Source organism: Notamacropus eugenii, chromosome 1, assembly GCF_028372415.1.
Source record: "Notamacropus eugenii isolate mMacEug1 chromosome 1, mMacEug1.pri_v2, whole genome shotgun sequence".
NCBI lineage: Eukaryota > Metazoa > Chordata > Mammalia > Diprotodontia > Macropodidae > Notamacropus > Notamacropus eugenii.
The window spans coordinates 621,232,589-621,245,576 of record NC_092872.1 but is presented as its reverse complement, the minus strand read 5'-3'; the positions used below and the strand labels follow the sequence as shown (position 1 = coordinate 621,245,576).

Here is a 12,988-nt window from a genome sequence, read left to right as displayed (position 1 = left end):
ACCAGTGGCAAAGGCAGGAGCATAACCTTCTGCTTACTAGGAACTGATGAGAGCTTTCTACATTACTACCAGTAGAATGATTGGGTAGCTATATGCACAGAGTGCTGGGCCTACAGTCAGGAAGACCTGAGTTCATATCCAGCCTTAGACACTTGCAAACCCTGTGACTAATCTTGGGTAGGTCATTTAACCTCTGTTTGCCTCAGTTTCCTTATTTGTGAAATGGGGATAAATAGCATCTACTTCCCAGGGTTGTGAGGATCCCATGAGATAACATTTGTAAAGTGCTTAGCACATAGTAAGTACTGTATAAATGTTGTTTGGTCATTTCAGTATGACTCTTTGTGACTCCAGATACTGGAGTAGTTTGCCATTTCCTTCTTCAGCTTATTTTACAGATGTTACTTGATAACTATTGCTAGTACCAAGTTGTCACTGGACAATTTCCAGAAAAGACTTAGAATACCAAAGGATCATGTTAGAAAGTGACCTGCTTGAGAATAAGCTGGGGCAGCCCTTTAGTAGAGGCTTCTAAAGAATAAGGATTTGCTTCCTGACTCCAGCTTTCACTGGTGAAGGGACTGCCTGCTTCTCACGAGAACTGAATAAAGATTTTCTATTTTTACTTTGAGACACCTCTGAGCAGTCAATTTGAGGGGGAAGGGGGGGTCGTGCATTGTCCCACACAGTTTTGGGGGCCTGTCTGGAATCACATGACTTCCCAGGGAGACAGACAGTGACTCAGTTTGGGGGCAGGTGCCCATTGGGAGATTTTTCTCTTATGGTCCTTGAAACTGAGTGCCAAGCCTCCCTCTCTGTGAAGTAGCGACCTGAAGTAGAGAAATTCAGTAGAAACAGAAAAGTATAGGGACTCTGAAACTCTGAAGCTTTGAGGAAGTTGAAACTACAACTGGTTGGTGTTCACGGTCTTCAGTCAGGTAACTTATGTGTGCATAACCCGAAGGTAAGCACTCATGGGTCTGGGGGTCAGTTTTGGGAGTCTCAGACTTGAGAGGACTAGCAACGGCCTCCGATCAAATTTTATGGACTGCAGACCCCAAGGGAAAGATCCTCTGAGAACACTATTGGGTGACTGTTAGTGGGGTGACTGTAGAGGGTGAGTGATCCCCACTATGGATTAGTCAGAGAGACAGTCCAGGGAGTCTGATCCCCACTGTGGACTGGTCAGAGAGACAGTCCAGTGAGTCTCAGGTATTAGGTGTCTGAGCTTGGAGGTGACTGTGTGGCAGCCCTTGTGCTAGGATGGGGAAGGAGCAATCCAAACCCCAGGCTTCAGAGCAGAGTCAGAGCATACTGGCAAATACTCCCTTGGGAAATAGATTACTAAATTGGAATGAGGTGCCAAAATACAAAGGAAAAGACAAAAAAAATGATCAAGTATTGCTGCTTTGTATGGGTGATAAAGATATTGAAGGAGGCTCTCTAATTGGATTCAGACTTCAGTTTTTGAATCTGGGAAAGTCTTTCCTCCTCGGATGTGGGAGTGGCAGCCATTCCCTGCCTTACCTAAAGGAGGAGCTCTTTTTCAATGGAAATTAGCGGAGTAAGATACTGGCAGTCTGGAGTTAAAAGCTGAGTTTTGATTTAATGAGATCTCTAAGCTAAAATCCATACTTTAGGTTTGAACTGGGTCAATGTATCTGATACCAAAAGTTGATGTAAAATTGCAAATTCACTTTAGAATTTCAGTGATTTATTTTAGAAGCATCAACTCTGTTCATGTGCTCAGACTACATGGACAAGGGGAAGGCTACCCTCCCCCATAGGATTTAAAAGACTGAGAGGCCCGGTCTGCTGGGCCTGGGAGCGGTGAGGGGAGCCAGAGGATGGTGTTTCAGCTCTTTGAGGAAGTAGAGTAAAAGGGAAAAGGCTATTCACAGCTGAAAATGGCCAGCCACGTGGTCCTTCTAGAGAAGTTTTCTTTTACTTAAGGAAAAAAAGAAAATACAAAGCAGCATCTGAGAATGCTCTTCCTGTCAGAATTAAGCAGAAAGATGTTGTTAACTTGGCATTTATGATTGTAAAGTGCTTAACATAAAGATGGGTATACGTTAGATGCAACATTAATCTAATGTAATTTTTACATGATTTTTAAATTTGTGGTTTGTTACATATAGATTGGAGTTTAAAAGGGATGTGATAGAAATTTGATAATTTGAAACTTATGTTTGGTTATAAATAAGGAATGAAAATGCTGATGTGTGCTACATAATGGTAGATTTAAGCTGGAAGGGGATTCTATTGTAGACATCAGGTGATAGTTGGCCCACGTGCTGGTAAGCTGAATAGATTAATGGCTTGTTCTTTTTTTTAAGTAAACTTAAATAAGTTTAAATTTTTAAGTAATCCATTTAAATGTTATATTAGGAATTGCATTGTTAAATTAATGAATTGGTAAAAAAGAGCTGTTATGAATCTCATGTAAGAGTTTCCTTGTTGTAGGATTCTTATTGAGAAAATGAGAATCCTTTAAAAATATATATGTGTGTGTGTGTGTGAGAGAGAGAGATTTTCAAGCCTGTTCCATCTGAGAATGTATTAAGTATGTTAAAAGTTTATTTCTGCTGTTAAGAAGGAAATTTTAGCTAAAATTGTTTTTGCCATGAATCAAGCATTTACTAAAGTATGTTTGTTAAAGGAAGCTTATGAGCAAATGTGAAAAGGCTTTGGTTTTAGGGTTTTTTTTCTTGTAATCTCTCTCAATTCGGTTCAAGGAGGTTGTGGTAAATTGTAAATTGTTCTTAAGAGAAGAAAATATTTGTTGTATTAAGAAATATTTTGTAAAATCTTTTGTATGGTTTTTGGAAGGCCTACCTAATTTGTATTTGTAAGTTACAAAATTGGGAAAAATTTAGTTTCTCTAAAGAACTTAAAAGGAAAAAGCTGGTGTTCTTTTACAACATTGTTGGCCTCAGTATTACCTAAAGGGTCACGAAGCATGGCCTGTTTCGGGGACTTTAAAAAAATGAATACTCTCTTACAGTTAGAATTGTATTGTGTGCCTCGAAGGAAAATGGATAGAAGTTTTCTGCATAATGGCCTTTGTCAAGCTCTCTCAGGACCCTGTTTTCAGGAAAGATTGTGAGATGCTGGTAGCTAGAACTGCCCCTTCAAAAGGAACAATGGGGTGGTCAACTGGACATTTTTGATGATCCCCCTTCTTATGACCCTCAGGGCTTTGACCCTCTCCTCCAAGCCCCAGCAATGGGTCTTGCTGAGGTGTGACCCTCTGCAGTCCCTCTCCCTGAGGCAGTCAGTCTCTGGGTATCTCCCCCACTGACCCCTTCCTTTCCTCAGGTCTCAGTTGATCTTTCCCCTTGCCAGCCAGATCCCCTAGCCTTGCAGCCTAATCCAGTTCAGGCAGCATTTTCTAGCCCCTCTCACAAGAAGTGGGACTTCCTGTCTCTAACCTAAACTCCATCTCCACAGGGCTGTCTGGGCTTCTTCCCTTGAGGGAAGTACTTGCTTCTGGTGGGACAATTAGAGTGTATGTTCCATCTCAGACCTCATTCAGGTTAGAAAGAAACTGGAGAAAAATTCACCTTTCCCCACTACTGAGGGAAGCCCAAAAGTTTGGGAATCTTGGCTAGTGGTGACCCCACAGTATCCCCAGGAGCAGCTGCTGTTCCCACTAGAGACCTAAGATGGGATTACTCTATTGAAGGGGCAGCAGCTACAGCCTGGAAGTATCTAGGTTTAGCACATGGCCACAGCCATGGGTAGAGGGTGAAGAGGGATGGGTCTGGATGAAGAAGTCAGCCAGTTGCTGTCTGCATTTGGTAAGACAGCCCATCCTTCTGTCAATAATTTTTATATGATATGACAATGCAATTGATGTCATCTGAAATTTATTGTTTGAGTTCACAGCTAAAACAATTTTGTTATCACTTATGAAAATTGTTAAGTTTACCATTTATAGTTCTAATGCTAAAACTTAAAGCCGGTACATTGTGTATATATGTGTGGAAAGGAGCAGTCCTCAGGTTAGTCAAAAAGTACAGCCCCAGCAGCTGAGGAGATTGTATAAAGAACTTGCTTTGGTGAGAATTTGAAAATGTATAGAAATGATCTTCACTGTTGGCTTTTAGGACAAAATTTAAGATCTAAGATGTAAGACAAAATCTCTGGGAACATTCTTTCTGAATGTAATGGGAATAATTAGATAAAGGAAAGGAATACATGATATTGTATCATTGTTCTATAGATCAAGATTGGGATTTAAAGTTAACTGTAATTTTACCTTATCTACAGAGGGACTCTGGGGAAGGAGTCTCTTACTGAGAAAGGGTGGCCCCAGGTGGTCTGGGGGCTCCAGGGATGATCTTGATGGGAATGGCCAGTAACCTGGAGATTTGGATTGATAGGATTAAGAGTGGGAAATAGAACAGAGATTTGGGCATAGTGATAGAATGGGCCTCAGGAGAGCCAGTTCACGTTGGGAAAACCAAAGAGTTTTAAAGAAGAGGTTTTTTTTTCCAGAGCCTGTACTTAAATGGGACTAAAATTTTTGGGGTAATGAACAAAGATCCCAACTTGGAATGAGATCTTTACATGTTACAAAATGATGTAAAAGCAATTCACATTAAAACAATTGACTGAATTAATTACTGAGACTAAGTCAGACATCTTCAGTTTGGGGAAAAGAATTTCAGCCTAATTTTCTTAGAGGCAGGTAGCCTCTGATAATATTTGGCATTGATGGAAAAGTTAAATGCTTTTTTGATTTGAATTCATTTCATGAACATAAATTGAAATTAGTGTTTGAACTTACCATATGTGTAACTCTTTCTTTTAGATTGAGCAGAGTTAGAAACAGACAGAGGAGTTTGGGAAACAGATGTAAGTCTATTAGAGTAATAACTTATGATTGTTATTTAATCAGGAACTAGATCATGTATAGAAAGGCATGTAAGCTACTTAAGACTTGCTTCAAAAGATGTTCCTTGGCCAATGTGAAATTATAGTCATGTCTGAAACTGATTGTTGGAGCTTGATGTTTTAAAGTTTTATGGGACTATCAGCTGACTGTTCTTCTGAGTCTAACTCCAGGTGTAGATAGCAAGAGAGGCGGTCTGAGCCACTGATCCATGATGCCAGTAAGCCTGTGAGATGCTGGTATGAACTGCAAAAAGGTGATCTCATAGGAAGGTTGGGAAAGCAGCTGTTCAGCCTGGGCTGAGGCAGGATTCTCCTGACTCAGTTTCCCTACTGACACCTGGCAGACTTTAAGGCTGGCTGAATGCCAGCTGACAATCTACTCCTGCCTGGAACTGACATGAAGTTAGGGAGATGTTGTTTCCCTGCAGTGCCACTACTTTTAATGGCAAATTCCTAAAATCAAAATTTTGTAAACATAATACCAGATCTATTGAATAATAGATTGTTGGTAGGGGAACATCTGAGGTTAAGTCTAAAATTAAACTATTAGACTTAGAACTTCAGACCAACAACAATAACTTTGCGTCCTTTAATTCTTAGTAATAGTGTGGAGACAATCAGGTCAAGGGTTTGTGAGGCTAACATACATATTTATTATTTTGTGTCAGTTGGTTAATGTTAAAATAAAAATGGTTTGTGGTCTATATTGTAAATGCTTTAAAAGAAGCATCACATGACCAGAAGTTGGAATTGTTTTATGATGCGATATGTACTGTGTTAAAAATGATTATTGTATTCACGTAAGTACTAGAGCCTGGTATTGATTCCTTAGTAAAATTTCATCTTCCTGATGGAGGAAATGAATAGTAAATTAATGTAAAATGTAAAACCATGTTTTAATGTGAATTTCTTAAATATGACAATTGGCCAAAGTTTCAATTTTGATTTTATAAGAGTGATAGGAATGATAATCTAAAATTGTATTAAAGTCAGTTTTGTAAGAGAGTGAACATCTGGATGTCTACAAGAAGAAAAAGGGAAGAAGATGCTGAGATGCTGTGCTGAAGACTGCTTGAAGGAGCATGTAGACCAGAAAACTGCATCAGATGATGTTTCTCTCCAGATCTGCTGTATAAGATGGAACCTCTAAATGGGCAGTTCATTAATTTACCTTTTCCTTTGAATCTCTGTATCTGTACTTATAGCAAGGGGACTGCCTCCGGTAATTTGTCAATGTGTCGGTCAACTTTGCTCCTTTCCCATATTCATATATAAAGGGGAGATAGATGAAAGGAATAATTCATAGGGGAAAGAATGTGAGGAGGTATTTATTGATTGGATTTAAGTGTGGAAACAGAAATTTTAATGTAAAAGGAGGGGAGGAATATGGGCAGGATGTGTTTGAACCTTGTGCTACCTATTCCCCCATCCCAATTCAGAAAATGTTTAGCATGATTGGGAAACCAGTAGACAAAGTTATGGAAAGTTATTACTTTAAAAAATTTTAAAGTTGTTTACTATCAAAAAAAAAGGACTAAGGATTTGTTACCCTTTCCCTCCCCTTCTTGAGGGGGAATGAGTTTGTTAGGTTTCTTGCTTCTCTGAAGTCAAGGTTGTCTAGCAAAAGACCTACAGTCAAGTTAAATGGTAGCAACTCCTTTAGAACAGAATTTGGGAACTATTTTTTATGTCATATATTTCTTGAACAGTTTGGTGAAGCCTCTAGACTCCCTTTTAGAATAATGTATTTAAATAGCTGAAAGAAATGCTAACTTTTAGTTATATAGTAGTGAAAATAAAGGTGTACTTTTTCTGTGGTTCATGGAATCCCTTTAATCCAGGTTAAGAACTGGGATTAAGAACCCTTGCTCTATAAGAACTTTAGGACCTTGCCACCAAGGGGTTTGTTGTGGTATGAGCAGTATCCTAACGCCTAATCCTGTACAGGTTAGACTAGTTTTTCCTTAAAAGGTACTGAAGAGCGTATTTGTTCTGAATGCAAAAACAGCCATGAGATGAGGGGCTAGAGCTTTTTCCTTAAATTTTTGACTACAGACCAGAGTAACCAAGAGAAGTGCAAGAGAGCTGGACTTAGATGAATCAAGCCTGTATCCTCAATGAATTTCATTTGCCTGCTTTGAATGTCCTTTCTCTGCTATGGCTAAGTAAAAGTAATTTAAGTTAAATAATTCTGGAATTAGGTTATAGAAAAAAATTAGAGGAAACTGTAGGATCATAATTTGTTGAACAAATTGTCATACAAGTAGGGATAGAAACTAAATCTGTGATTTCATTGGTATGGGAACCTTCTTAATGAGTTAATTCCATGTCCCAAAACTGGTCAGTACCTTTTCTGCAACTTCTAGTTTTAGAGTTGCCAAAAGTACTGAGACTTTTAATGACCCTAAGTGACTTGCCTAGTGTCACTCAACCAGTGAGACAAAGGATGAATTAAATCAAATCTTCTGTGATTTGAGGCCATCTTTCTTTCGACACCCCCATGGTGCTTCTGTATTGCATAAAAAAGTAATAGTTTTTTTTTTTTTAACCTCTTTTAGGTTCTCATCAAACGTTTCTGTCAATCACAGTTCCACTAAAGATCTCATCACCATCAAGTGAATTTTTGGAACCCAAATATGTAATTAATCAATGGAATTATTATAATTTATAGAATGCATATTTTATGAGGAATTGCTCATATCTTTTGTTTTGCATCGAAGAATTAGTAATTATGTAGTAAGTAAAGTTGTCAACTTATTTATTGAGACTTTTGAAAACAAACTCAAGACATTATAAAATATACCCTTTTAGAATAATTCAGTACTTGAAACATTGGTACACAGTGTACTTCCTTTTGTCCAGAATCTAAAAAATGAGAAAGTTTAATAACCAGAAATTTTTTTCCTCATGAGTAGAACAGGAAAATTGCATTGTGACTGGTAAGTCCACTTAGCAAATAGTTACAAGAAAACTGAAATTCAAATGAAATCATTATATTTTTATTGTTACTTTATGTTTAAGTTTGCCATTCTTATAATTAAGAGTCTTATTTCTTTTCAGTACTTTACCTGTAATTAGGAATAAACTGCTATTAGGATAATAGTAGGTGGTCCAAATGAGACATGATTTTCTGGTACTCATTTTTTAAAGCTCTCTTTAATAAGTTATGAAACATAGTAACTGCAAACCATATTGTTGAAAAATATATTGAAAAGGCTAAATGAACAGCAATTATATTAAGAAAAAACTAAGAATGTTGGATTTGATAGGCAAGCCTTATAGAGCTAGTTTAAAAAATAGTTAATCAGAGAGGATTCAAGGAAAACGGCAGAGTAGGTCAGAAAACTTTCAGCTCTCCAAATTTCCTCCACAAAAATAGAACATCACCTCAGAGAGCATATAAAGCAGCAGAAATAAACTGGAGTCTGAGGCAAAGTCATGTTCTCCTAAGACAATTTGAGAACACCCCAGGAAAGACTTGACCTCCAGGGGCAATGATTGGGCCGAAGTGAAGTGCAAATACCTCTGGACTGACTCCACTGAATCGACAAACAACAAGCCCTTCAGCAGTTACGGTTGGGAGGCAGCCTCAGCTTCAGGAACTTTCACCTCACAGACACTTTGGGGCTCTGAAGTTGAAGATAGAAGGAACTTCCACTGTGGGGCGACACCAAGCACAGGTATGGGAGGAGCTAGTATAAACCTGGTGAGTGCATAGCAGAGGGGTGGGCACTGCTGACTCTGGGCACTTGTAGGAGAGCTAAATCCTGGTTTCCGTTCCAGTACAGAGAGGAGAGCAATAGTTTGTAGCCACAAGAGGGAGCAACAGTGTCTTGTGTGACAATGTCACTGGGTGCCCTAGCTGTGGAGAGGAGTGTCTAAGGCAGGGCCTCAGGACAGAGCCCAGAAAATAATGTTAAGAAGGACCTGAGGCTTGAGGCATCATTCTCTGTATCTCAGGACTAGAACTTGCTTGTATTAATAGCTGTTAAAAACAACAATAAAAATGAGTATGCAAAGGAGAAAGAAGCCAACCACAGACAGCTACTGTGGTGATAGAGAAAATCTGGGTTCATGTTCAGAGGAAGATAATAGAACTAAAAAGTTCACTCATTTTTCAATATGAAATGTCATATGGTCCCAAGACCAAAAAGAGTTTTTGGGAGAACATAAAAAGGACTTTAAAAATCAAAGAGATTGAGGAAAAATTTTTAAAAAAGACCATTCCAAAAAAAAATAAAGAAAATTATGAAAAGAAAGTCAGTCAGCTGAAAATAGAGAATCAAAATGTAAGGAAGAAAATAATTCCTTGAAAACTAGAATTAGGCAAGGGGAAGCTAATGACATTATAAGACACCAAGAAATAATAAAACAAAAGCAGAAGAATTTTAAAAAAGAGAATGCGAAACATCTCATCAGGAAAACAACTGATGTGGAGAACAAATTGAGGAGAGGCAGTATAAGAATAGTTGAACTGCCTGAAAAGTATGATAAAAAAGAATCTTGTAACAATCAATATTATAAGAAACTATAAAGGAAAATTGCCCTGAAGTTCTAGAACAAGAAGGCAAAGGAGAAATAGAAAAAAACATCCACTGATCACCACCTGAAAGATATCCCAAAAGGAAAATTTACTGTATATCATAGCCAAGTTTCAAAGCTCCTGGATTAAGTAGAAAATATTGTGACCAACAAGAAAAAAAGTAATTTAAATATCATAGAGCTTTAATAAGGATTACACAAGATCTAACTGCTAGTACTTTGAAGGATCATAGTTCTTGAAATGCTGTATTCCATGGACCAGAGAAGCTGACATTACCCAGCAAAGTTAAGTGTAATCTTGAATGAAAAAAAAAAATGGATATTTAATGAACTGAAAGACTTTCAGGTATTTGTGACAAAAACAGTAGACTTAATGGAAAATTTTACATATAAGAACCAGGAGAAATATAAAATAAACATTAAAGACCAATTATAAGGCATTTGATAAAGTCAAATTGTTTACTTCTTATATGTGAAAATATTATCAGTACTTTTATGACTGTTATTATTTGGGTAGTTGAAAGGAAAAGCTTTGGCTGAGCAGTGTACAATGGAGTGATTCTAAAAAGATGTGTAGGGAGAGATAAAAAGGAGTATTTATCTCATACAAATGAGACATGAAAAGAAGAAATTGATACAGAAGAAAGTGGGGGGGGCAGAGGCTGAGTAGTGCTGGAACTTTCATCATGAATGGGTGAAAGAGGGAACAGCACATACATCTAGAAAAGTATAAAAGTTCTAAATTCAGAAAGAAATGAGAGGGATAGGGGATCGGGTGGGGGGAAAGGATAAGGGAGAGTCTCTTACAGGTGTGGGTAGGTTAAGGAATAGGAGGGCAAGGTAGCAGGTGGAAGTAGATTGGAAGAGTGAGGAGGGGCAGAGTAACTAAGGTGAGAAGGATAGTGAGGAAAAAGAGGAAGGAGGGAAATACACAAGTAATTATAGCCTAGAATGTGACTGGGATAAGTTTATCCATAAAGCAGAAGTAGCAGATTAAAAATTTGAATTCAACAATATGTTGCTTTTAGGATACACAATAAAAATGAGAGATATATACAAAGATAAAATAAAAAACTGGAGTTGAATTCACTATGAAAAAAATAGGAGTAGTAATGATATCAGACAAAGTTAGAGCTAAAAGATTTAATTAAAAGGAAAAAATAGGGAAACTACACTGTCACCAATATTATTCATTATTGTTTTAGACCATTTAAAATGACAGTATAAAATACCTGAGAATATACTTAACAAAATAGACATAGAAGGAAACAAAGAAAAGCTGGATATCATGGAACACAACATGTACTATTTATTATATAGGTTTTCTTGAAATGGATATTTGTTGTTTTATATTGAATCCTCTCCTACATTCTGCTGTGTACATGGAAATGCTCTTTTTATTTTCTTTTCTCATTTTGTATTTAAGTTTAAAATAAATAAAAATTTACAAAAAATAAATATAAAAATTAAAAGTCAGTTAATCAATAAATTCTTAAATACTTACTGTGTGCCAGACATTGTGCTTAGGGCTGCAGACACAAAGAAAAAACAGAACTAATTCTTGCCATTGAGAAGATAAAGGTTGATCTTGTGTCATTTTCTTATTGATCCTATTTACAAGTAATTGATTTTGTCCTGTAATTGATTTTGTCCTGTAGCTGCTTTTGTCTTCTATTTAACTGACTGTGGAGAACGTATCTGAACACGAGGAAGTCAGACTTGATAGCTACCAATCTATCCTTCAACGAGGGAGACAACATGTAAAACCAGAACATGCAAGATAAATATAAAGTAATAGAACGTAACTTTAAAGGGAGTGATGAGAGTTCCCAGGGGAAGCAGGAAAGAATTCCTAGAGGAAGTAATACTTGGAACTGAGTTTTAAAGGAAGTCAAGGATTGTAAGTGTTGGAGGTTGGGAGGAAGAACACTACAGGTATGAGGAACAGACAGTAACTAAGTAACAGACAGAGATGAGACATGGAGTGTTGCTGAGGAACTGAAATTAGGTCAGTATGCTTGGACCATTTAGTACAAGGTAACTTGTGGAGTATGTGTTGGAGAATGAAGGATTTATGGCAACAAGGCCAATTAGAAGTTTACTGCAGTTGTCTAGGGTACAGATGATCAGAGGATCAAATAAGGTACTTAGTTTTGTGAGCCTAGAGAAGAGGATATATATATGTAAGATGTTATAATGAAAGAAGTTACAAGATTTGACAGTGAATTGCACATGTAAGGTGAGAAAGAGAATAACCAAGTATGACACTGAGATTGTGAACCTGAAAGACCGGGATGACAATGGTCATCCTGTGGAATTTAAGAAGAGCAGAATGTTTTGGAGAAAAGATTTTGACTTGTTTTGGGCGTGTTTGGTGTGGAATGCCTAGGAGACATCCAGATATTTGAGATGTCCAAGAAGCAGACTGGAGCTGAGGAGAGAGTCTAGGACTGGAGATGTATAAATTTAGGAATTCTCAGTACAAATGATAATTGAACACATTGAAGCTGATGAAATCACCGAGGGATTATAGAGAGAAAAAAGGGCCCAGGATAAAGGCTTGGGAAATATCCATTGTTAGTGTCCATGACATGCATGAAGAATTAGACAAAAGAGGCTGAAAAGGAGCAGTCACGCAAGTAGGAGGTGAGTCACAAGAGAATTGTCACAAAAATCCAGAAAGAAGAGAAAGTGTAGGATGAGAATATGGTCAAAAGTGTCATGCTACAGTGTACACACACACACACACACACACACACACACACACACATTTTGGAACTTTGTCATATATATGTATATATGCATGTGTCATGCTACAAAGTGTATATATACATATATATACATATGTATATATATCATTCTAAACCTGTGTCATTTTTATCCACATTTATGACACTTTTGAATATCTCTTCATCCTACATAAGGCATCCTGTATATATGTGTATGTGTATACACAGATGTGTGTATACATGTTGTATATGCATATGCTTAGGGCATAATACATATGTGTATACACACTTCTGTCCATATCTGTGTATGAGTGTGTGTGTAGTATATGATATCTAAACCAAATTTCTTAACATTTGCTTTCCAGTTATCCCAGGAATTCTTGTCAAGTACAGTGATTTTTCCAAGATAATTTATGTTCTGGGGTTTATACACGAGGTTATTGAACTTGATAATTTACATAGCATAGATCTTTGGGGATGTTTGCCTCCAACATACTTAGAGATTGATCATCATCTTCACCATTCTTGTTTTTAAATCTTGAATCAAGTGTCAAAAAAACAAAACAAAACAAAACCCCATCAAACAAATAAAGTCATGCGAATCTCATCTCTTTTGGGGGGGGTGGGGCAATTATGTCACACCCCTTGACAAAAACAACAACAAAAATACACAAACAGACCATTTAGAAATATTTGCAGAGGACAACAGAGGGCTCAAATTCATCATAATGCTCCTTACTAATCCACATCTGCTGGAACGGGGGGAGAGAGGCCAGGATGAAGTAAGTCTCCATTCCAAACATAGTATTTGTGCTCAA

General features: G+C 37.3%; 1 protein-coding gene across 2 annotated transcripts in view; it reads left to right on the top strand.

The window, feature by feature from the left end:
* The window catches only part of LOC140520805 (disintegrin and metalloproteinase domain-containing protein 2-like), a 151,294-nt gene that overhangs the window by 20,422 nt on the left and 117,884 nt on the right, over window positions 1–12,988 (top strand). For both annotated transcript variants that reach the window (XM_072635114.1, XM_072635115.1), the window contains exon 2: window positions 7,458–7,537. In XM_072635114.1, the coding sequence (XP_072491215.1) occupies window positions 7,458–7,537 (80 nt within the window). The remainder of the gene's footprint in view (window positions 1–7,457; window positions 7,538–12,988) is intronic.